Raw genomic sequence first — 25,555 nt, 5'->3', positions numbered from 1 at the left:
AAATATCAAAGATTTTTCAAACATAATATTTTTCTTAAGAAAACATTAATGCGTTCTCCATAAAAATAATATGCCACACTAAAAAATATTTGCTAGGTTACTGTGATGGTTCCTCCAGAAAACTTTCCAACAATTTTCTGTTCTACAATTCGATTTTTCCATGAGTCGTTGGTCCCTTCAATATCGATTCATGGAGGTTAGACTGTATTGCTAATGGCTTTACAGACCACCATGTTAAAACACTAGCGCCTCCTGAAGGCCGTCATGATACATTATATTTAAAAAATAAGTAAAAACATAATAATAATAATAATAACAATAATTGAAATTGAAGTTGGAGGGCCAAGCCGGCCGATCACTGTACATGTTAAAAATGATTGTAGAACAAAAAATGTTTTAAATAAAGAAGAATTTTACTACTACTACAGACCACCATGTCCGAAAAAAAATCTTAAATTTAGATATGTTTCTAAGATTCCAGTTCGATATCTAAGCTTTAGAATGATTTTTGATATTTTGGAAATTCTGTAATGCTGATAGGGTAACCGTACCCTTAGTGGAGGTAGCACCAATAGTGGAGGTAGTAGGGTTTTAATGAGATTTATCATAATTATACACTTTATGATGGTTTCAGTTGATGCGCCGTGCGTTAAATATCCTGTTAAATGCAACTTATCTTAAGATTTTGCTTGAAAAACTATTGAAAACAATGAATTTTCTTAACAAAATTGACTCCCTTGCACCTATAGTGGTGCAACTGTACCAATAGTGGCGAGTCTCATAAGAAACCAATGAATAGCACCACTATAGGAACAGAAATTATTTTTTACCGCCACTAAAGGAACAGTGATCTTACCCCGTAACACACCACGTAAAGGCGTCTACCCAGCGTTACGGGTCTATTGGAGGTAATCACATTTCTTCGATAGGACTTAAACTCATGACCCTCAATACTGAGGGCAAAATCTATGTAGTTCTGAAATTCCAGAAAATCGGAAAGAAATTTTGTTCTTTTTAAAAGACTGATAAATTTCTGTAAACATAATTCATGAGTTAGGACGTGATCTACTCAGTGACTGAGTAAAATTGTATTGCCGTCTTTTAACTTCCCAAGGAAATTTTACTCAATTTCAGTCAAAATCAAAACTTATAGTTTTGAGTAGTCCCGCTTTAGACGGAAATTGATTCATGATTCAGCCAAAGAAAAAAGGAAAAATTTAATGAAAATTCAAGTTTGTCTATGATCTTAGTTTGTAAAAAGTTGTTAAAAGTGGTGTAGTGCAAAAGCAAAATATTTGTCATTCCTCTGCAAACCTGAGACGTCACGTTCAGGAAGGCCCTAATGGACAGGATTTGCTCAAGCTATACCGCCAAAAGAGTCGAATACAATCAAAAGAGTAGAATCGACGTTGCAGTTCAGAAGGATGATCCAGGAGATTCCCTCCGTTCACGCGGGTTGCAAAGTGCTTTCCCCTGAATATACAGGTTGCGGGTAAACCAATAGAGGGATGATGATTTTTCGAGTTCGAACTGATCAACCTAAGCGACGGGGACAACAATATGATAGGAAGAAAATGTAGCTGAGTGAGAAAGGTTTGATACTGGAAAAATATCGGTAAGCTCGTTCCTCTTCTAATTTACGTTCAACCCTTTACAGCTACACAATTTTTAAGCACACTGAAAGATTTTTTTCACCAACATATACTGCCGTGAATCGCATATCTGTCCCATATTTGCTGGGTTTCCTATTGCGATATACTGCCGTGAATCGCATATCTGTCCCATCTTTGCTGAGTTTACTATTCATTTGGGACAAATATGCGATTCACGGTAGTATAGTGTCGTAGTGCCATTTTCACTAATAATTAAAACTTTGAGAAGCGTTGGTATAAACTATACATACTTTCTGAATCTTTTATCTAAATGAATAATTGGAAATTGATGAAGGTGCAACGTTCATTCAGGAAAAAACAGATCAATATTTGTAAAAATATATGTGCTTTTCCTGGCCCACGAACATATTTCTTTCTTACAATTCAGAATTGAGTCGTTATTATCTGGGTTTTTTAGCACAAATAACCAGCCTCGTAAGGAAACTGGAAAAATATTTTAAAAAAATGGAGTCATTTTCAGCTCTGAAAAATATTGTTCATGCTCAATATATGTATGGAATAATTCACGATAATATTGTAGATTATGTTTTGGTATTCCTTACGATTCATAAATTGAGTTTTAGTGATACTAGAGCAGGAAATGATTTTCTTGGTCAATTCCTTTATACATATAGATACATTTATTTTTATTTTAACTTAATGTTCTAAATGTGACTCTACAAAATAGATTGTTCGGTGAGAGCTCATTTTAGATGAATTCAATCCGAAATATTTGTTGATCTATATCACGTTATTGTTATTCTTGATAGATCAAACAGATTCACATATTCCCCGATCATTTTAGTTGTCATATCAAATATTTGTTTAGTAACTCTTGACTAGGAGCATGTTTTTATCTTTTTAATTGTCTTTTCTATCAAAACAATATAAAGCATAAAAAAATATTGGTTATTCTATTCGGTCCACAGCCATACATGCATATGGAATATTAAAGCAATCGTATGTATGGAATAAATTCATAAAATTGTTTCCTGAAATGTCATGTTTCTTGAACGATCGAATGTGACAATATTTATGATCGAATGTACTAATATTTCATAATAAAAAGAAAACCTTAGGAATAATATCTTGTAATAGAGTAAAAACATGTTTTTAAACATTATATTTTGACGGAGATAAACTAGTAGTATGAAGTTACCAAACAGTTTCATTGCCTATTGAATTAATAATACCTGACCTTTGGGTAAGTATAAAATTTTGTTATATGATTTTTTTAAATTTTGCTTGATTATGTTTTATTTTATCTCGTTTCAGAGAGCGAGTAATGGCGCTTTAGCCTAGGCATAATTGCCAGGACACATGGGAGAAATACCTGTGTCCCATCCCTGGAGGTTGAATTAGCAAGGAGTGACACTGTTCTCCCGGTTTTCCCGGTTCAGTGGCCACCCTGCGTCATGCTACTTAAATTCTTGTTCCGAAGTTCGAACAAGAAGTTCGGTTCAGGTAGGGGAAGGTGGGTAGACTTGATCCCCGGGGAGACTTGATCACCCCCTGTTTTATCGAGATATAAAGTAGTTTTGTTCTAGCGTATTTTTTAGTACAGATCCTCTAGACAAATGACCTTTATGTTGTGAGTTATTTTTTGGATTGACAAACTTATTTATTCTATAGGACGGTTTGTATGTTTTGACCTTCCAAAAGATTTTTTTATTGGCCACGCAAAATTTGAACAACTTTTTATAACAATGACCAAATGCTTTCATTTTTTTACAGCACAAAGCCATAAATATGCTTAATGATCTGTACTGATGAAAATGTCAACATTCCATCAAAGTTTTAGGATATTTGGATTTGAGGTTATTGCCTCAATATGGGGACACTTGATCCCCCATTAGTCAACCATACAAAAATTTGGCGAAAAAATTCAAAAAAATATAAATCTGTTCTCAGGCTTCTATTTTTTTGTAAATTTGACAGATTTGATGAAGGATTGGCAGGAAAAATTATTTATTGCATAGATATGGTAGAAAGGGGATCAAGTCTCCCCAAATTTTAAAATTACATGTGCTGTCGAATTCAATAACAAAAATCGTTCATGTATACGCACAGCAATTCGAAAATCACACGTATTTTGAAGGAAAAATATTTAAATAATCTGAGAGCACCTTTCTAATTTTATTGAAGCAAGATATTGGAGAGGGATCAATTTCCCCCAAATATTTTAAAAGTCGACTTTTGACAGCACTCCAAAAAATCGATTGTGTATCAATAACAACAATAATTCAAGGACTGTCATACATCAGTAAAGTTAAATACTATATTTCTTAGAGAGTCTGTGTGGAAATCGCGTATGTTTATTTATTTTTGGCTGTGATACATCGAAAATCAGAAAAGGGGATCAAGTCTACCCAGTCTCCCCTACTAACCGAACTTCTAATCAGCTTGAAAAATCAATAATATTCCGAACTATAAAGTTCACACCACGCTACTTTGGAACTTGTTCCGAACTTCTAATATCAAGCTCCATGATAGCACAAACCGAGCTTGTTGTCAGCACAAATGTTCACAAAATATTTTTTTCATTTCACAAGTACAAAAAAGTTCTGAATAATATCTTGTACGAACTTAAGCATAGGCACACTGCTACAAAAACAAAACAAAGTCAAACTGTTCAAATCCATAAATCAGGTCCACATGAACTTTTAATAAACTTTAAAGTTCAGTTAAAGCTCCATACGAACTTTTTGTGAACTTTCAAATTTAGAATCAGTTCGGTATGAACTTTTTGTGACATAAAGTTCATATTTAGTGCCACCTTGATATTATACGAACTTTCTAGTTCACATTTTATCCTAATTGAACTTATGGTGAACTTTGACACAAGTTCCATATATGAAATCAACTCATGAAGGTCGGTCGTATGGAGCAGTGGTACGCATCCCGGATTATAAGAGGAGGACTGGAGTTCAATACTTGTGGTAGGCGCATCGTCACGTGGAGTCTCACATCCTGAATAAGAACAGCATCTACGTTCTAGAGAAGACTCATTGAAAAAAAATTGAAAATAGTTCTGTTATACAGGACTCTCATCGAACTTTTTGTGAACTTTGATGTCCAAAATAACTTAATGTGAACTTGATAGATCGGTTAACTACTTAAAAAGTGAGCTGAATAGAATTCTATTCAGGATCCCTCTTGGAGCAGATTAAGCCAGAAATATACTGTTATCCGAACTTTTGGTTGCTTGGGTCGGCGCTGGGTCAGGACGTGCGAAGCGTCAGACGCACCAAGACCGGTGAATTGATCTTGGTGCTGAAACGCGGAGTGCATACTAGTGGGACTGACTACAGGAAGCTGGCCCAAGAGGTCTTGAGTGACGACGCCGAGGTAAGGTCGTTGGGGGTGGAAGTAACCCTCAAGTGCAAGCAACTGGACGAGGTCACGAACGCTGACGACGTTGTCTCTGCCGTCAGAGACCAGTGCGGTAGAGGTCGAGAAGACCTCATCTGTACGTCTAAGAGGCAGTTCCTTTGGCAGGTTACCGGTTGCGGAAGCCAATAAGGTAATGGAGCGAAAGAAGTTGAAGATCGGCTGGTCAGTATGTCCAGTAGACTGGCCCAGCTTAGTATGGGGAGAAAAAAATGTCGAATTTCACGGGGCACCCCCCAGGATTGTGTCTTTGGGTGAGAAAATCAATCTCTCAAAATTTCATTTGATTTGAAGTTTGTATGGAGATTTCAGCCAAAATGTATAGGAAAATACACCTCTGTCACTCATTCGATCTGGAAATTAGTTTTGATCGCTCGATTGAGCTCAGAATTGGAAAAAAGGGCAGTTGGTATGTTACAGAACAATTTCACAGAACATTGTACGATGATTATATGACATTGTCCAGTGAGCAAACTACAGCCACTTTCAGTGGACAGGTGCTATCGGTGCTTAGAGTTGGGGCACAAGTCCTACAACTAGGGTTTGCAGAACTCGCCCTCAATAGATAACGAACAACGATAAAAGAGAGGCAAAAACTGTTCCGCCATGATAACAAATTTTCTCAAACTTGTATGCAAGTGCGAAAAAACAGAATCGGATAGCTGTGTAGAACAAGTTGAAATGCATCATCAGAGCCAGTGCTCCCCACATTTGGAGCTTTCTAAAAGAAATTTATCATGGGGTATAACATCCCGAATCAGTTCTCTATCATGACAGCTTGCGAAAAAAGTTTCTCGCGATATGCTACATATCGTATATGTATACAGAGATGATAAGTGAGAGACTTGCTCTTTCTCTTTAGGATTCAATCCCTGCGTACAACTGTAAGGGCTCAGACCCAGAGCCGTAGCGTGGACTCCCAGCACCCTTGGCGGAACCGTTATTGGGCGCCCCTTGCTTTCATGCATGTTCAAACAAATGGCATGATAGGAGCTGCTTTTCTTTCATTATCAACATTTTTTGCGTGGTGGATTTAATAAATGTTTGCTTTGTGAATTCTTTTAGTCTCTATAACTTACTGACACAAAATCCAGACTCCCTTGTTGTGAATTCACGCACGCAATAGATCTAGCTAGGCCAATAAAATCCATCTCAATTGTGCCGATCAGTGGTTGGATCACTTTCGGACGTAGTCGCAACAAGAAGAACCCTACTTTGGAGTGGATTGAAAGACCTTCGGAATCGCCATTAGACCTTGGTCGGTGGTTTGAAAGAACTACTCTACTGGACTTACAGTGTTAGGGTAGGATATTTTTCGACTGGATAAGATGTAGGGTAACCAACTTGATTTGGACTCCTACACAACTAAGAACAATGCCGCTGCTAACTCCCCCATTGGCTTCAGGAAATTACTCTTACTTCACTGGTTTCCCATGCAAAAAAGCGATATTTAGATGAAATTTCGAGGAAATTAGATTGTTCAAGAAGGCGAGCGTTACAAAGCGTTACGCTTAAAAGTATACATCACTGAAAATCTCAGAACGTACACAATAAGTTTTTGTCGAAATTGTGAATTTAAAACGCAGGAATCTTCTCATTGATGCATGCCAATCGAAAGATAAGACTTGGCTTCGGCTCAATTGACCAGGGTAAATTAGAAATTCGACTTTGAAGAGACTAAATTGGGGGTGTCCAAAATGTGTACATTTGGGGGTCCAAAATATGTTGCACTGTCCAAAACGAAGAATATTTTCATTTCAGAAAATGGCAAATTTCAGTGATTTATCAATAACTGAAGCCCATTTCGAATTTCTATTTCATAAATAAGACTTTCATCTTTGAAATGGTGTCATTTCCGCCCATATCGAACCTGTATTTCAATAGATATAAGCATATATTGGGATGCACTTCCTCTAGGGGTCCAAAATAGGACAGTTACCCTAATACTCGGAAGTTGGAATTCTCAGTCTAAAGAAACAGGACGATATTCTTCTTACGTGCCCGAATTTTCGGCCGATGAGTTGTAGCCTTTTTGAAGGTTAGTATAGTCTGTCGTCTATCGTAAATAATTGTAAACCACATTTGATCAGTGGTGGAGAGGGTGCTTCCATGCTCGCTTTCTGTGAAATTTTGAAAATTAATTTGAAGAATTAATTGGAATTCTTTTCTAACATACAACAGCAACAAGTAAAAAACATCGTCCTGATTCTTCAGACTGAGATAGCTAATTCAACTTGGAGAGAATTAGTGTAAGGTAAGAATAGCGATTTGACCAAGTCGTATAAAAAAAGACAACTTCAGGCCTATTCGGATAAATATATCAATTCGTAGAGTGGGCCTATCGGTAGTTTGGTAGCATTGGTTGAATTGGGTAGGCCAATAAATTTTCGCCCTTATACAATTGTCTGTTTAAATAAATCGAAAATTTCACAGGATCAAATGCGACCGTTATGGTCCGATTTTTTCTCAAATTAAAACAAACTCCCTATCACTACATCCGAGTATCTATTACTTGGAAACGGCTTAGATTTCTTAATCACGAACAATAATTATACGCGTTTTTTAAAGTCTACTCTATGGTTTGCCTTTGGCATTTGGCAGTGAAGATGCTCCCTGGGCCTACGTTCTGTTAACTGTATCAATTATTGATGGAAAAAGTCCTTTCGAAAATAAGTCAAACGGTTGATTGCGGATGTAGTCCCCGAGGGAAATGTCTGTTAAAAGCTTGAATCTGAAACACTTTGAACCGATAAATTTGAGAATATATCAAGGTTTTTTACATGGTTTGATTTTAACCGATTGAGACCCTCAGCATAAAACAATGAATAAACCTCACAAAAAAATACAAAAAATCGAAGAAAATTCGTATCCATCCAACGCGTAAGTAAACTTGATGAGATTTGTCATGATTTCCTATAGTTCAATTCTGGATGTCGGCGACCCCTTAAGGCCAGGCGCCCTTGGCGGGGCCAACCTGGCCAACCACACGCTTCGGCGCTGCTCAGACCGTAGCAACTTGTGTCATCGTTGTGGTGAGGAAGGGCACAAGGCGCAAGAATGCGATAAGGCACTAAAGTGTCTCATCTGCGTCAGCAAAAAGCAAGCCTGTAACCACGTTATGGGTGGATCTTCGTGTCCCATCGGAGGGACAGACAAGAAGAAGCCGTGCAAGTAACTGAATCTGAATCTCAACCACTGTGCAACTGCCCAGCAGCTGCTGTGACAGTTGGTCTCGGAGTCGAGGACCGATGTCGCCCTCCTGTCCGACCCCTACAACGTCCCTGTCGATAACGATAATTGGGTGGCGGACGGGTCTAGGATGGCGAACTGGAAGGTGGACGAGGGTTACACCCATAGTGATCATCTAGCAATTTGCTTGAGGATCAACTATGGCGTGTAACGGGGATGCTTTGGTAGCTGTCCTATCACGCGTGTGCGACGATACCATGCCGAGGAAAGCCCTGCCGAGAAATGACAGATGCCCGGTATACTGGTGGAGTGCTGAGATTGCGGCCCTTCGATTAACCTGCCTCAAGGCTAGACGAAGGATGCAACTTGCCCGCACCGAGAATGAAAGAGCGGACCGCTGTGAAGTGCTGCGAAACTGGTCGGTAACAAGGCCATAAAGAGCAGTAAGAGAGCGTTTCGACAACCTATGCGAAGGAGCCAACGCGAATCCGTGGGTGATGTCTACACGATAGTGATGGCCAAGACCACTTCACCTCCCAAACGGTCCCCGGATAGGTTGGCGAGGATTATCGAGGTACACCTCCCGTCCCGAGCCACAAGTCCCTGGCCTCCTGCACCGCAAGACAATATTGGTACGGCCGAAATGGTGGTTCTAGTGACAAACGAAGAGTTACTCGCGGTGGCCAAATCCCTGGTAACGAACAAAGTTCCAACTCCTGATGGAGTTCCGAACAGCACTCTCAAGGCAGCAATCATAGCGAACCCAAACATGTTCAGGCTAACTATGCAGAGATGCCTTGATGAGTGTAGATTCCCCGAAGCCGCCGGGCGACACATTAGCGCATAGACCAATCTGTCTTATAAACACGACGGGTAAGTTGCTAGAGAAGATCATCCCTCAGAGGGTACGCTAGGCCTGTCAAGCAATCAGTTCGGTTTTCACAAGGGTAAGTCCACGTTGGACGCTATTGAAACCGCCGAGATAGCGATCCAACAGAAAAGGCAAGGTATTCGATACTATGCGTTAGTCACACTTGAAGTGAAGAATGCATTCAACAGTGCAAGCTAGGATACCATCGCTCTTTCGTTACACTGGCATTGTCGAGGATGATGTCCAACAGTTCCAAGGTGTGTGCCAGTAGACGTAGGCTACTGGCAGGCGTTGCCGTGTTTATTCTTAGGTACGGCGGCCCGTCCTGGGCGAGAACTCTGAGGGTAACCAGTTATTTGCGGAAGCTGGAGAGTACGTACCGCACGATATCACACGATGCAGCTTGCGTGATTGCGACCATGATGCCAGTCGGGCTGGTCATCCGGGAAGACGAGGAGTGTTTCGAGCTACGTGGCACCAAAGGAGCCCGCGAACGCATCAGGACGACTTGGGATAATTCTTCTAAAGGTAGGTGGACCCACCGGCTAATTCCTAACATATCGAGCTGGGTGGGGAGACCTCATGGGGAAATTCACTTCCATCTGACACAATTCCTGTCAGGCCATGGCAGCTTCCTGCAGTATCTCCACAGGTTTGGGCATGCGGAAATACCCATTTGCTCTGACTGCCCAGGTGTTGATGAAACAGCAGAGCACACACTGTTCGTAGGTCCTCGTTTCGACGTCGAAAGAAGAGCTATGCTAGACGTTTGCGGTCGGGACACAACCCCGGATACCCTTATCTAGAGGATGTGCCAAGCGGTGGAGAAGTGGAACGCAGTTTCGTCTCACGCTAAAAATGAACTACTCAAAATTGAGTCGAATCCGACTCATTTTCATTAAAAACGGGACAACTCAAAATTTGAGTAAAAGATACTACTTCAATAAAATGATGATTTCGCGAAAGTTAAGCTTGGCCTTCCATCAATTTTTAATACGACAGATGCGAATCAAGTTTATCTATCTATCTAAGTGCATTTTACGACAAACAGACTCCTAGTTTAAGTGCAATCATCATTTTATTGAAGTAGTTACTCAAATTTTGAGTTGTCCCGTTTTTAATGAAAATGAGTCGGATTCGACTCAATTTTGAGTAGTTCATTTTTAGCGTGCTGCAACTACTCAGATTTCCTGCAGCTTGCAGAGAATCTGGCGCGCCGAGCAGCAGTCGACAAGCATGACTAACTTGTGATTGGTTAGTTAGAGCGAAAACAGGCTGAGCGCGGGGAAGTGAACGAGAGGTTTGCACATGCCGAGGTAAGAGTGTCGCAGCGGGTGGCAACCGCACTCGGGGCATGGCAGAAGAGTAAGTGCATAGGTGTGAGTATAGACTGCACATGTCGATGTAGGAGGGTCGTAGCGTAGAACTGTTGGTACCTATTATAGATAGTGGAATATATAGATGAGCGAAGATAAATCCTCTGTCTCCAAACGAACTGTCAAACGTGTCTCCAAACGAGCATTCCCAGCCAACAAATTGCTTCACATAATCAACTTTCAATTCTGTTTAATGAACTCTTATATGACGTAATTTGATTGTATAAAATGCATAGATTCCCTCTATGTGAACAAAAGTGGAGGCCATATACGTACAAATCAGAGTTAGGTATAACGTGATATACGACGTATTTCGATTTCAATACAACCTTTGAACAATCATGTTTGTTTTTATCAGAGATCGCATTTGTTCAGTTATAAAGTTGCATATCTGGCCTTGTACAACATTTAAATCTAGAATAGTCAAAAATAGTTTCAAATATATATGCATGATAACATAACACATCAATTATATTTAAAAAAAAAAAAGCTTATCGTCATTGTACTCTCTAATCTATTTAAATCAAGTGAATCATCAAGTCATCAAGTGAAATACTGTTAGTTGCTCATCAGTTAATGCATATATTTATGTCACAATAGCTTCCAGTTTCGATCCATCGACCTTCTAGTTCATAGTCTAGTCGCTATCCGTTTCTCCATGTGTACGCAGCTGTGAGGCGATCCCTTATATCCAATGATAATATTACATCCGCGAATATAATCTGGAAAAGACTGCAGAGTAAGTAAGTACTGCCTATCCCCCAGGAGTAATGCTGGGGGAAATTCCTGAGCCCCGTTTCTGGGGGAAATGATGGGCGGAGCCCAAGCCTTCACTGGTCGAGTCCGACACTTCAGTACACTTCCGTGTGGTAGCTTGGCAACTACTAAGCACGTGTGCTCATTAATTTATTAGAGATTTTTGTATTTCTCCATGTTAAACGAGTTTGAAAAATTCAACGGCATATTACTAGCGTTGAGGAAAATTGACATGGGACGCTCATGCGAATAGGGGCTGTATACAATTTTGATAAAGGTTGATCGCTATCAAATTCACTAGTTATCGTCAAAGTTTTCTTCCCCGTCGGTTGCATCTTTTTGCGAGAAAATTGATCAATAATTACTTTATAAAAAGTTGGGTAATGTTTTTATTAGCTTTTGTGCCCACACATTCACACGAACAGAAAGACTTTTCATAGCATAGTTACGGTGTACTTCGTAGATTGGACACTACTCATGTTTTTCTTTTGAAATCCTTATTCAGGTGGGTTCTTCTTCTTTTTATTGGCATTACATTCCCACATTGGGACAGAGCCGCCTCGCAGCTTAGTGTTCATTAAGCACTTCCACAGTTATTAACTGCGAGGTTTCTAAGCCGGATTATCATTTTTGCATTCGTATTATCATGAGGCTAGCACGATGATATTTTTTATGCTCAGGGATGTCAAGACAATTTCCAATCCGCAAATTGCCCAGACCGGCACAGGGAATCGAACCCAGCCACCCGCAGCATGGTCTTGCTTTGTAGCCGCGCGTCTTACCGCTCGGCTAAGGAGGGCCCCTCAGGGCCCTATTCAGGTGGGTGGGGTACTTAATTTCAATCTACGATAAAAATTACGAAAGCATAAGGATGAGAGGCCCACGACTCAGCGACACCCTCATAAGTACCACGGAGTTGGATATTGGGGAAGGTATTCGTTGGGTCAGGATTTGCCTGTAGCTGACAATGTGACCATGGTAGATCTTACACCGTAACACACCACGCAAAGGTGTCTACCCAGCGTTACGGGGACACACGAACAGACAGACATTTAATTTTGCTCTTTTCGTCGAGCTGAGTCGTTTGGTATATAACACTTTGGGTCTCTGAGGTATCTATAAAAAGTTCATTTTTGTTGTATGAGAAAGGTAAAAATAAGGTGACTTGCCCCACATTTCCCAATTACCAGATTATTTTATTTAGAATACTATCATTGCTAAATGTGCGAATTTCCACATTGTAGTACTATAAAATTGCTTTAACAAACCGTACGCAAACTGTTCGTCAATTACAATAATTTATTTTTGCAATTCCTGATCATAATACCTGGTTTACAGTTCGTCTTCGAGTGATAAAACGGCCTACTTTTCCATACCAACCAAATGGATGCTTTAATGACCATTATGGAACTCAAATGGGTTGCATAAAATCCATTATAGCTATGATTTGGGCGCTATAATGAAAAACTAATATTAGAACAGCAGTTACATGACTATATTTTGCTGAATTAGCTTGGGTAGGTGTTCAAATAGTGTATTCTCTGTGTCGCGTCATAAATTAAATAGTTTGATGGACAAGACATCATCATTTTCCAAATACAAGTTCATCTATCGCCTAATGGTTTGAAGAGCTATGCAATGTGGTACTATAACATGGAATCGAATAGCTCTCTGCAGCAACATGATTTATTCGCAAGAATGATCATGTGAAGTAAATTAGACTGTAAAATTTGGTACATATTTAACATACTGAAGCCGTTTTCGTCATTGCAAAAAATAGCGTGTGCAACTCGTTGCAAAACTCGATTTTTTCAGCACTCGTAGTATTTATCCAACTCGGCAAGCCTCGTTGGATAAACGTACAACTCGTGCTGAAAAAATCATCTTTTTGCAACTAGTTGCACAAACTACTATTTATTGGTTGCAAGTGCCTGATAAATTCTGTTTAGTGCAACAGTAACCGATGTCTACATAAAGAACGTCTGTTTGCAGTTAGAAACCAATTCGAACTAGTAACAATCAGCAGATGAGAAATAATTCTCGCAGTTTTGTTGCTATATGTTTTTGCCTTTCTCACACAACAAACTTGTACCAAAAGGCTATAAATTCACTCCAAAATCGAACTTTTTATAGCAGGCTCGGAGACCCATGATATTGTATACCAATCGACTCAGCTCGTCGAACTGAGCAAATGAATGAATGTTAGTTTGTATGTGTGTTTGTGTGAACCGAAACCGAAATCCGAAAAACATTAGCTAATTTGCATGGTAATTCTTAACTGATACTTTCGAAACAAGTTGCATTCGACGGAGGACAGAACCTAGTTACTCACGATAGGCCATTACGTTTGAAAGTTGGAAAAAGGCGTATCGAACCATATATGGTTTGTTGATTCATTCTCTATACAAGTGTTTGCAAAACCCGTGAAGTAGGCAATCACGGAGTCTCTCTCTGTGGGAAAATATTATTTTGTAAAAATCAGTAAATTGAAATACCCACCACGCGAAAATATAAACTCTCCTCTTTTTTTGCCAGGGGTAAATTCAAATGTTTCTAGTAAAATCTTGAATAATAGGCATAGGGTCAACTAGAGGCCTGAATAAGAGAAACGCGGATAGAAAATATGACTCTGCCAACACTGCATTCAATCTTCTTCATCAAAGAACAACACATGGAAAGGAAGAAATGGTTTATGTAGATAAAATCTCACAATCCGCTATTTTATGTATCCACATCACATAACAATAGAATCCAATAAACAACGGAATTTCATTTCATAATCTATAAAGAACTGGCATATATTATTGCAAACTAATGTAAAATACATTCAATTTTGTTTATTGAAAAATGGCATAAAATCAAATTTGGCCGTTTTCAGTATTTGAGCCAACATTTTGGCTGCTTGACAGGTCTCCTGCTCGATTGGCTGCTGTTTTTGACGGTTCGATTGGCGGCACATACCTATTCGCGTTTCTCTTATTCAGGCCTCTAGGGTCAACCATCTAAAATACATGGAAAAATAATTTCTGATAGAACATTTTGTAAATGCACTTACGTGAAAGATGAAATCCCATACTTTCATGTATGTCATGGTGTTTCAGACACTGATTTTTCCAAAATAAGATCATTTAGCTCTAGAAACCTTGCGATTGCATTGACAAAGGCATCATCCCCGCTAGGTGGATCGAACTGTTTTTTTTTCTTACCGGTAAATGAGAGAATGACCCAAAAAGTAGACGTGAAATCTCCATCCTGGCGGTTGCTGATAACATTCTGACAGGTTATGATGTTTCAAATCAATCCTTAGTAATTCAAGCTACAACCAACCTAAAATCTTATTTGCAGTAGAAATAAAATAAACGCTTCATATTACAATCTTCGTTCACTTGAAGATTCTCAAATGAAATGTCAAACAAGTTGGGAGAAAGTCGGAAGACGCATATTACTATGATGATGTAGCAGAACACATGCAAATCTGGCACCATTTGAGCGCCCCAGTGGAAGTTCAAAAGATCAGTCGGGCCACAATGTTGTTTTTCACGTCTTGCGAGATCCATGGGGAGATATTTTGTTACTCGTCGTGTACTTTACTACGGCGTAGCGCACCGTCTTATCAGTATGTTCTTAAGTGGAACACTACGGAGATGCTAATTCGAGATGCGAACTTATGAAGATCAGGGATAGATGGGGACAGCGCTTACGTTGGCACATTCGGTATAGTAAATGGTTCGTACACGTGATCGAAGAGGTGCGCATCGGCGGACTACGCGGATTGGTCGACTGTTGAGCAAACTGAAATAACTCCGGAAGGGGTTATGTGTACGTTACGTGTACAAATATTAATTGATTGATAAACTTCTGAAATGCTATTCAAGAGCATAACATAACAGAGTATACGTATATTTGACGATGGACAAATATCACAAAAACGCGATCAAGACTCCCAGTACTAAGATTGCATGCAAGGCAACGCATTTCGTTAATCAATTTTACGATCTATACTAAATTTCATGTCAGTGTCTTATCCCCAGAAAACTGTTCCATTAAATAACTAAAACTTCATTTTTTTCAATACTTTGATAAGAAAAATTATTTTGAGCTTTTTAGTGGAATGTTTTCACTTGTCATAAGACGAGTTAATACAATCCCATTGAATTCCACCACTTAATTGTATCTTGACAGATACGTATTTCGACCTCAACAGTAAGGCCGTCTTCAGTGTCTCGTACTTGACTCGACTAGTCGAGAAGTCGAGTCAAGTACGAGACACTGAAGACGGCCTTACTGTTGAGGTCGAAATACGTATCTGTCAAGATACAATTAAATGGTGGAATTCAATGGGATTGTATTAACTCGTCTTATGACAAGTGTTCAATACTTTGCATTTCGCAACCCTAGATAAAATAAAAATATATTTCACATTGTTCAGACATTTTCTTGAAATTTTCGGATAACATATTTTTCATTAAGATATTTTCATTGGAAAATCAATAAACCTTCTAACCTATTCATATTACGCCATTTATTATTATAATTATCGTGTTAAATATGAGAAGGAAAATATAATGTATGGAAATTGGCATCAAGTTACTGTTTATTATGGTAATCATTATCATAAAAAGAGTAATCTGAATAGGCTTTTACGGACATTTCGGCATAAAAAAGCATTCTCGGTGACTACTTTTCACATAAACTAGACTTAGTCGCTTTACTCGTTCTGATTTCATCTTTCATTTAGCATTCACGTTCGCTGCGGTTGATACATCTAAAGATTAGCTTGCTCCACTGTAGAGACGCGTTTTTTTTTATTCTCATATTTTCTCAAATTTACTTAGCGATCTGTTATGCGTTCTTCTGCTGGGTATTATGTCATAGTCAAATCGACTCATTTAAGCCTAATATGAAGATTTTGTGTTTCGTGATCAATATATTGTTTCAAATAGTTTCCTTTTTCTTTCTCTGTGATAAATAAATCTCTCTTACAAACATAAAATAATAATAAAAAGACGCGTACAACACAAATTGGAGGGGATGTTATCTAAAAACTATACTACTTATTTATAGAAAAAAATCTATTATCGTAACTAGGGATTTAGAAGAAACTATTTAAAACTTGTCAATAGAAAACGGAAGGATCGGATTGCAAATAAAAAAACAATCGAAGGCATGTGATGACTAAAGATGACAATATATGAATTATCAATTTTACACAAAAGCACAATTGCAATACAATCAGTTTATCGTTATAATATAGATGTCATTTCGAATGACAACACGACGAAACGAAACAGTACCATTACACTACTACTGTACTACATGTTATGTTGGTAATCGTAAGCAAAAGTTTTCCGTTTCGTCAACATTTTTTTTTTAGTTTTACGCGCAAAAAGCTTGTTGTTACAAAAATATATACGTAATTTTGTGATTTGTCTCAAACTTTCGTCCCGAACGTTTCCTATCTCAACGGTACACAAAATACGGTGGTGCCATCTATTGACGGATCAAGTTGTAGAAGAACTACCACAGGCAAACATACGTAACAATTGGACAAGTTTGCGATTTTGGTACTTTTACGACAGGTAATTCCAAACGGGGTTTAATTTCCGTTACGAGACCGATGGTTCTAGACGTTACCTGTCGTAAAACTCGACCACCGTTAATATTTTACGCATAGTAGCGCAAACTTATTCCACTATTACGGCAAATTTGCAAAAAAAAAAGCTACATAGAAAAAAATCCAACGGAAATACAGATTTTGTAGAATAAATTAAAAAGTGTTTTGTTTGCTTTTAGATAAATTTATAATTTAGTACGTTTTACTTGTTTTGCAGCACGTAAGTATGCTGCGAAACTTATTAGTTTTCGGAATGTTAATTACAGTTAGGAAATAAATAGAAAACACAGAAAAACACAATGCAGTTGTTGGTTTTAAGACTAATGATAGTACAATATAGCGCTAAGGATCCAAGGATATAGATAGCGTCTTAAGGGATCGGGTGAAATAGATAGCCGAAGAAAGAGAGAAATTTGACTACAAATAAGGCAACGGTTTTTATTTTGTTTTTCAATGTGGCGTTATCCGGTCCGCTACTTTTCTGGATCACAAACTTTTCCCATTCTCTATTTATTTACTGTTTTTTTTGTATTGCAATGACTATGATGGAGACTGGCACATCGGCTACTGGGCAACTATAGTATGGACTTGGAAGCGCCATCTATGTGATCGTATATATTAATGTTGACAATGTTGCCACTCTATTCAATACGATAAGTCTTCGATTTGGTCTCTCGATTGATTGATTGATTCCATCTAATGCCTACTTCGGTAAATCTCCATTCAGTGAACACGACGATGGTTGTTGTAGATGTTGTTTGCTAAATATAAAATTCCACTATATCATCGTATATACATATATTATTTGAGGCAAATTTGCAAGAGAACTATTACTTGTATTGGTAAGAAGGTATTAATCAAAAGGGAGGAAAAGTATGCGAATATTATTCATTAAAGGTGTTTCAGATTCTGTAGTCTCAACTACTTACGACCAGGACCACAACAAATGCATAGTACGCCCATCTCTCTCTTTCCCCTTTCAAAGTTTGTATTCTCTTTTATTATCTTCTCCTTGTTTAGCAAACATGAAACATCAAAAGCAATTTCGCACGAATATAGTATTCTCGAATAAGTCGACGTTGAGACGTAATCTTTCTAAATATGTATAGTTCCCACCAATCAATATAAGCTTCTTGTGATTTTTGTGTTTGTTTGTAAATATTGTTAAATACTATTTCAACAACTTTGCTCCTTCGCGTAGACATTTTACTCATCCTGAAGCAGAACAACAAAATCGGATATAAAGCGATTTTTTTATTTTTTTTTTAGTATTTATTCTTTTTTGTCGTTTTCTTGTATTAAAATTAGAAAATGCTTAAACTAGAACAACTGTCCTTTCGTGATTCGTTTGATTTCACCAACTTGTGGCTTCTTTCACGTTTAACTAAGCATAATACCTTATACTTTCATGCTTACTTAAAAAAAACTAGCGTTCGCGCGCCACAGTTTTGCCGTGGTCTCAATTGTAAAATATTAGCAATTCTTGTGATGACAAATGTAATGTAGTGACGACTTTGTGTGTAGAAACCGACGTCCGTCCCAAAAGTATCTCGAACCGTCTTTTGGACCAGCCAAGTCTTATGGGTACGCAAGTTTTACTTTTTAATTTTTGCGCGCAGGGATGCCTTACCTTAGCTTGTCGTTCTTACTGCGTCTGCTGTTGGATTTCGATTTTCTCCACGGTCATGTCTGGGTTCATGGCGGTTGCTTCCTGCAATTGTAACGGCATAGGAAAAAATAGTAATTGGTTTTAGGGGAGTTGAAATAGAACGTGAACATTTTACTTTAACCGATTCTAAGCGGACTTATTAGTTACAACTGAGAAAAAAATACATTCTAAATTATCCAATCTGAGTGAAATGCTGGGCGCGATCTGGGTATTAAAGTGGCATTTTCAACGTTGAGTGTGCAAAGTACAAAATCAAATGGTTGGGTTCATGATGACGTCGCAAACTTATGAGGTTTCTTAGTGTTGTGCTTGACAGTGAGATTTGTATGGAGGAAAGTAATGAGTTGCGTTGTCACCAGGGGACTGAAGAGAAGGCTAATACGCCTACCAACCATTCATTCAGTATAGCGTACGATGTTTTTGTTTTAATTTCGTTTTATTCATGATAACAAAACTTCGGAAGTATCGACGAGCTATTTTTCGACATAAAGAAGCCATACAAACACAAAAGGCTCGATGTACATCAACTAATTGCAAGTTTTTGCCAGGAGAAGTTAATTGCGGACAATTAGCACTAAGTGCGTATGAACCAACCACCCAAAAAGAACGCGGAATTCGGGTATACTACCCAGAAAATGGGTACCAAAAACAGTAGTACCAAAAACGATGTTGGGTAAAGTGCCATTGTACCGCGGATGACAGGCGTTTCACCCTCCTGTTTTGAACCAGGTGGCCTATACCAAGGGCCTCATACGCCTGTCACTGGCGAACAAAGCTCGTGTACTCTGCATCGAAGCTTAGAACCGGTGTTAGGGCGCAATCGTTAATGTGAACATTTTTATATTCGGTTAGTTACTGCAAATAAATTCTTTTTCGAGTCCCTTTAATCAAGCAGGTATCTCAAGCATATCACATCGTTATATTGCTGCATGATTGAGTGTTTAATTTTGATAAAATATTGAAAACAAAAGTGTGCATAAAAATTGCCTCGCCATAACAAAAAGGTGGTAGAGAATTAACACTGTTGTTTACAGTTTAGAACCAAATCCAGATGTCGCACATGTTGGGGTAGGGATTCAGTGCTCCGCCTTCTCCCCTGCATTCTACTCAGCTGATAGTCAGGGAATTTCTGAAATTTGCCAAAAGAGAGCAACAAAATATGCCAACAAGTAATTTTGACCCTACCGACAGCGGATAACAAAACAATTTTATCGCGTCAGTTTTATCTGTAACAAATACGATAGTTACCGATTACTAACTGTTGCGAATAAATATTTCAATCGAACTGACGTTCAAATGGAAATATTGCCGAATTTGTCCTGCTATGGGTTTGCAAATGCGAAAAAAATTCTTGATAAATAATTATTTATTTGTAGGGCACTTGTGCGTGAGGAAAGAATAAGTTTTTTCTTCAATGTTGAAAACTTATTGCAATTGAACAAGTTACTTTGTACAGATTACTCAGAAATGTTAAATGTTCTTGAACGTAAAATATTTTAAACAGGCAGCAATATAAAATTTCCATAAAAAATAGGGTATTGACAATAAAGAAATCAGGGTAGGAGCAATGAAAAATATAAAATTTCCATAAATAATGCAAAATTTCCATAAACAATTAAAAAATTCCACAGACCAAAACTAAATTAGCACTTTTAAAAGAGAAAATTGCAATAATAAAAGAAGAATTTTCATAAAGAAATCATAATTTTCCACGGAAAAATACAAATTGTGCGTAAATAAAACAATTTTAGCAAAAAACAATTACAAAATTTTACACAAAATCAATATTTTCCATCCACAAAAATTTAAAACTTTCCACAAAAAAGTCAATAAACAATAATAATAAAAACAAGGAAATAAGGGGGTCCTGTAGCGTAGTTGGCTACACGTTCGCCTTACAAGCGAATGGTCATGGGTTCGATTCCCAGCCCCTCCACCAAACCCTCGTCAGTCGCCGGATCCGCAGCCTTACACGGTGGCGTTTGGGGTACGCGCCTTACCATCACGGCTGCCTGATGACGACCTCCAACGTTACCCGGATAAATGGCAACCGAACAATGCAACGATCAATGGATACATGACATGGACAAACGGACACAATGGACTCACGACGAGATGGACTGGCACCGACAACAATAATGGTAATGGAAATCTAAAAATAGATTCTGTGTGGATTCTGTACAGCAGAATACCACAGTAGATCTCGGCACAGTAGCGGTTAACTAACACAGAGTGCCTAACAAATAAATAAAGGAATAAAAAAAAAAAAAACAAGGAAATACAGGAAAACAGCAATTTTAAGCAAATTTAATCAATTTTAATTTTCCATGAGCTTTAAACGATCTATGAAAAAATGCTCAGTATGCTTTTTTATATTCCTTTATGGAAAAGAAGAAAGTTTTTAATTTTTTGTGGAAATAAAAATTTATTTTGTGGAAAATTTTGTAGTTGTTCATTGCTAATATTGATTTATTTATGGAAATTTTGTATTTTTTCCGTGGAACATTTTGATTTCTTAATGAAAAATATTTCTTTTATTATTATTGTTATTATTGTATTAATTTTTAAGGTATAATACTTTCTCTTATATTTAGCTTTAGACTGAGATGGTTGTTAACCTGACAGTAATGCGTGGGACTGGTTCAGAGATTGGAATTAATTTGTTCAAATACACTTGTCTTCAGACAAGGAAAATAGAGAGAAACAACCTTCGAAATTACTATAGAAGGGTGATAGTATAAGGAAAAATAAATCTAAACAAATATCACAGTTTTAATTGAATAACTCTTCTAGCAATGGATTTTCTGAGTTTCTGCAACCTGGGTAGAATTTGGGAAGAAGTCGTTGGAACCAGTCATAGACGATTTCAGCTTGTTCAGGAAGATCGTCAGTGTGAGCACAGGTGTACAACACTTGAAAAACATATTTAAAAAAATTAAAGTTGGTCGGAAGATGGTTTTGTACAGGAGCAACTTCAGCGGCAGATCAGCAATTAACTCGTGGATACAACGCGTTCGTCAGTTTGTCGCACTTTTTCAAGCTTTTACAGATGTGTTGCGAAAAGTTTAGTTTGCGGTCCAGTGTAGAACCGAGGTATGTAGCCACTTCTGACCTGGGAACCAATTGCTCTAATTTTACGTTGGGGAAAGTTTTAAGGGCTGCATCTCCGGGTAAAGAAAATGGCTTCAATTTTCCTGGCGTGTACTACTGAACGTCAGCGATCATCACTATGTATGCAGTGAATATGTTATACAGAATCGGAATGAGTTTGCTTCCAGAAACTTTGCCATCGACTGCTACATAATACGTTCTGTCCTTAAGGAAACAGCGTATGATTTTCGTGATAGCTATTGGAAAATTGCTCTGTTTCATTTTGAGGAGCCTCTTGCCATACCGAGTCGTATGCCTTTTCCACGTCAAGGAATATAATTCCGGATGATTTTCCTCGAGTAAAATTCAACCGAACTTGTCTAACTAGCCGCTTCAACTGATGACTTGTAGAGTGCCCTTTTTTGAAGCCAATTTTCTGGGTTGGAATGATCCTGGAGGCGTCAAGGTGAGCCTTAATGTGGATCAGCATAAGCCGTTCCAGTAGTTTGCAGAGATAGGAAAGAAGGTTGATCAGTCGATAGTTGGAAGGCTGTGTCGCAACTTTGTTAGGTTTGGGATGGCAATTACAACAGCGTGTTTCCAACGAGTAGTAGAGTAGCATATTTTTAGGCATGCCGAGAAGAGTTTGGCCAATAGGATTATGCCCTTTCGGGTTAAGGTGTTTCATCAACACATTTCGTATCTGATCCTGTCCTGGGGCTTTTCTTTGCACTTCAGTTTAGGCGAACAAGCCACGGGTTGTCGGAGGCAGGGACGGCCTGATCCAGGAATTATACAGAGGTTGACATTTTCAATGATCGCTGGGTCACTGTCCATTGAATATGGTATGGTTATTCAGTTCGCCGTATGATGGGTGTAGAAGATCCACTTTTGATTCAACTACCCAGTGGAATTTTCTCTTCGGTGATAGCATCGGAAGAATGTTGCTGACTCGCTTGGTTCGGCATCGAGATGCACGTCAAAATTTATTAGCAAATGATCAGACGACTGTTCGTTATGGGCTGTTGGCTTTGTCATGTTGGATATAACAAGATCCAGTGTGCATAATCTTCCTGACCTGTTGGATGAAAAGTGAAAGTGTCTGGGTGGTGTATGTAGAAATTACATTGCGAGGCGACGCTCTGAAGAATAGTTCCAGCTTTTTTGGCCTTTATACAGTTCCATTGACGGTGCCTCGCATTCAAATCACCAACCACGAACATCGGTTCATTGCTATTGTTATCTTTACCAAATCATTACGATATTGGCCCCATTAATCGAACATTGAATCCATGTTTCGTGGGAATAGAGATGCCGGCACGCTCCAGCGATTGTGTTGATACATGCAGTGTGGCGAACTTGATTTCTCGCCGGAAAGCACTGTGTGGATGATAAAATCGAATTTATTTGTACATGGAATGGAAGAAAGACAATGTGGGGCGCAACCAGGTTTCTGTAACGATTCCAACATCAATGTTGAATCGTTCCAAGAAATCGAAGAATTCTATTCGCTTGTTGACAACAGACCTGCTGTTCCAGTTGGCCACGCCACGTTGTGTGAACTAGACATGGTAAACGTATTTGGCCATGAACTCTGAAAGCGTCATGAATTGTTGTTCCCTGTTGCGACACCCTTTCAGACGAGCAAAGAGATCCCCCTATAGCCGAAAGGGACGTTTTTGCTGGACTTAAGCTGATGCTGCTGCTGTTTTTCCTTCGCAGCTGCTCTGCTTTGTAGATAGTTTTTCCTGCAATTGGTGCAGCGAATTTTCGCTCGAGTGACGGCTGGGTCCGTCTTTATCAGATCTGCTTTTGCAGGAAGAAATCACGCCGTTGAGAGATGGTTTTCTCCACATTTGATACATAGTGGAGAAACATGGTAGTTCTGCATTCCGTGTCCGAACCGCTGGCATCGAAAACATTGTACCGCATCAGAAGGATTTCGTGTAAAATATCTCCACCTCACTACTATGCTAAACAACGCCTTTATCTTTTGTAGTTCCGACAACTTGACCTTTCCTTTCTCAAAGTAAAGAAAATAAAGTGTACTTATGTCAAGGCCAGTTTTCTTTTGGGAGAAGATTTTAATTGCTTTCGCATGTACATTGTTTGCTTCAAGTTCTTTATTCAGCTGTTGGTGATGGGTGGTGTAGTCTGGAAGGCCAGACAAAATGATCGTAATTTGTTGGTTTTCCGCCGCGGTGTGTAAAAAATATTCGACGTTTGTCTCCTTCAGTATTGAGATGATTTTCGGGTAAACTTTTTGCCCCTCTTGGTATCCACAGACGGTTAGCCGTACACCAGCCTTTACAGTCTTAAGTGATACACTTTCTGGGGAATATTTCCGACGTTGAGTAGCTCACGAACTGCCTTGGTACCTTTGTTTACTATAGAATAGGAGGAAGTCATTTCTTTTCTTTGGATGAACAACTGTTATCCCTTTTAGATTGCAACTCCGGCGGCATGACTTCGGTGTTAACTTTCAAAATGCTAAATTCGTTTTGAGTAGGAAGAATGTTAGCTGTTGGTTGGCTGAGGCATTCCACACGACACGAGTATGCGCACTTTCCATTTTCTGCTGCTCAGCATCCTGGGTATGTGAGGCTATGTCACGGGTGGATGCTTTGTATAGCATCGGCGAATCATTACGTAGGAAGCACCTGGTGGTCCATTTTCATGAACCCCGATCCTATCCAGCTCATTGGAGGCCACTTTCACGACATACCGCGAGAATAATCAACTTTGTAATAATAATTTTGCAAAAATACTAGAACGCTACGATAGCTAGTAAACACGTATGTGGGGCATCGAAATCGGTACACTTAAGCACTTCATTGAATTTAGAAAATACGAATCGAATGCAAATAAAACGTTTGTCGTTTATATATGTGCACGAGGGTCTCTGCTTTGAAAGAATTCCGTATTTACGCATTGAAAACTACGAAAAACATTATTAAATAATGAATTAAATCACCACATTCTGTGCCAAAATACGTCCACATGGACGGATTTTGAATCATAAGATCAAAATCCGTACAGCTATTTTTCGTCCTAATGTAAAAATTAAAGCAGATTGATCGACTAAGCTACTACTGTAAATAGTTTAATACGCACCTTGAACAAAATTTGTTTAATCTACTTTTGGTGCAATTAAGGGCAACACACGAACAAATGGCACCCGAAGCTTCGCGTTCACTAGGGAGCGATTTGTTTTTGATTTTTGTTGTTTTAATTTTAACGCCTTCTTTACATTTTTTTTGGTTATTAAAAGCTTACTGCCAAGCATATAAACAGGGTAAGACAAATTATTTATAAATAATTAACTTGAACCTATTTTAATTTATTGGTATCTCATGAGGTGGAAGGATTTCGGTCCCCCACGGTATAGCACGTACACGAAAAAAAAAATCTACTTTTATAATTGCAATTTTTGCTTTCAAAAGTGCAATTATTTTGTTATGTGGGAAATTTTGAATTGTTTATGAAAATTTTGCATTTAAAAAAAAATTTTAATTCCCATATTCTGAATTTTTTATTGACAATTTCCTAATATTTTATGGAAAATTTTAATTTTTTAGGGGGAGTTTTTATTTTAGTCATTTTGGCGAAACTACGGAATGCGATAAAGCAACACATATCTAACATATCTAAGGTAAAACTTCAATAAAGAGCTTATAAAAACCATAGTTTTGTAGATAATTTGGAAGGTCTAATACATAACGAAAACGAAGGAACTGCTAAATAATCGAAGATTCTTTATGCTCTAATAGCATTCCGATAGAGTCAAAATTGACCTACATAATCGGTATAACGTTTTCAAAGTCATTTAAATTTATGAAGTAACAGTGATATTAAATACACATTGTGGGAATGTAGAGTGGAAATAGTAGTTCGATGCAGTGTTTAGGAAAGAGTAATAGACGGACTCAATATCTATCATTTCATTGA

The 25,555-nt window shown here is 38.3% G+C and overlaps 1 protein-coding gene across 17 annotated transcripts in view; it reads right to left on the bottom strand.

Moving 5' to 3' along the window:
• Positions 1 to 15,912: 15,912 nt before the first annotated feature.
• The window catches only part of LOC134227094 (protein 4.1 homolog), a 145,625-nt gene continuing 135,982 nt past the window's right edge, over positions 15,913 to 25,555 (bottom strand). For all 17 annotated transcript variants that reach the window (XM_062708343.1, XM_062708341.1, XM_062708351.1 and 14 more), the window contains one exon: positions 15,913 to 18,559. In XM_062708343.1, the coding sequence (XP_062564327.1) occupies positions 18,494 to 18,559 (66 nt within the window). In that variant the 3' untranslated portion in view covers positions 15,913 to 18,493. The remainder of the gene's footprint in view (positions 18,560 to 25,555) is intronic.

This window comes from Armigeres subalbatus, chromosome 3, assembly GCF_024139115.2.
Source record: "Armigeres subalbatus isolate Guangzhou_Male chromosome 3, GZ_Asu_2, whole genome shotgun sequence".
NCBI lineage: Eukaryota > Metazoa > Arthropoda > Insecta > Diptera > Culicidae > Armigeres > Armigeres subalbatus.
Note: the sequence above shows the minus strand (reverse complement) of the source record. Positions and strands in the feature narration are given on the sequence as shown.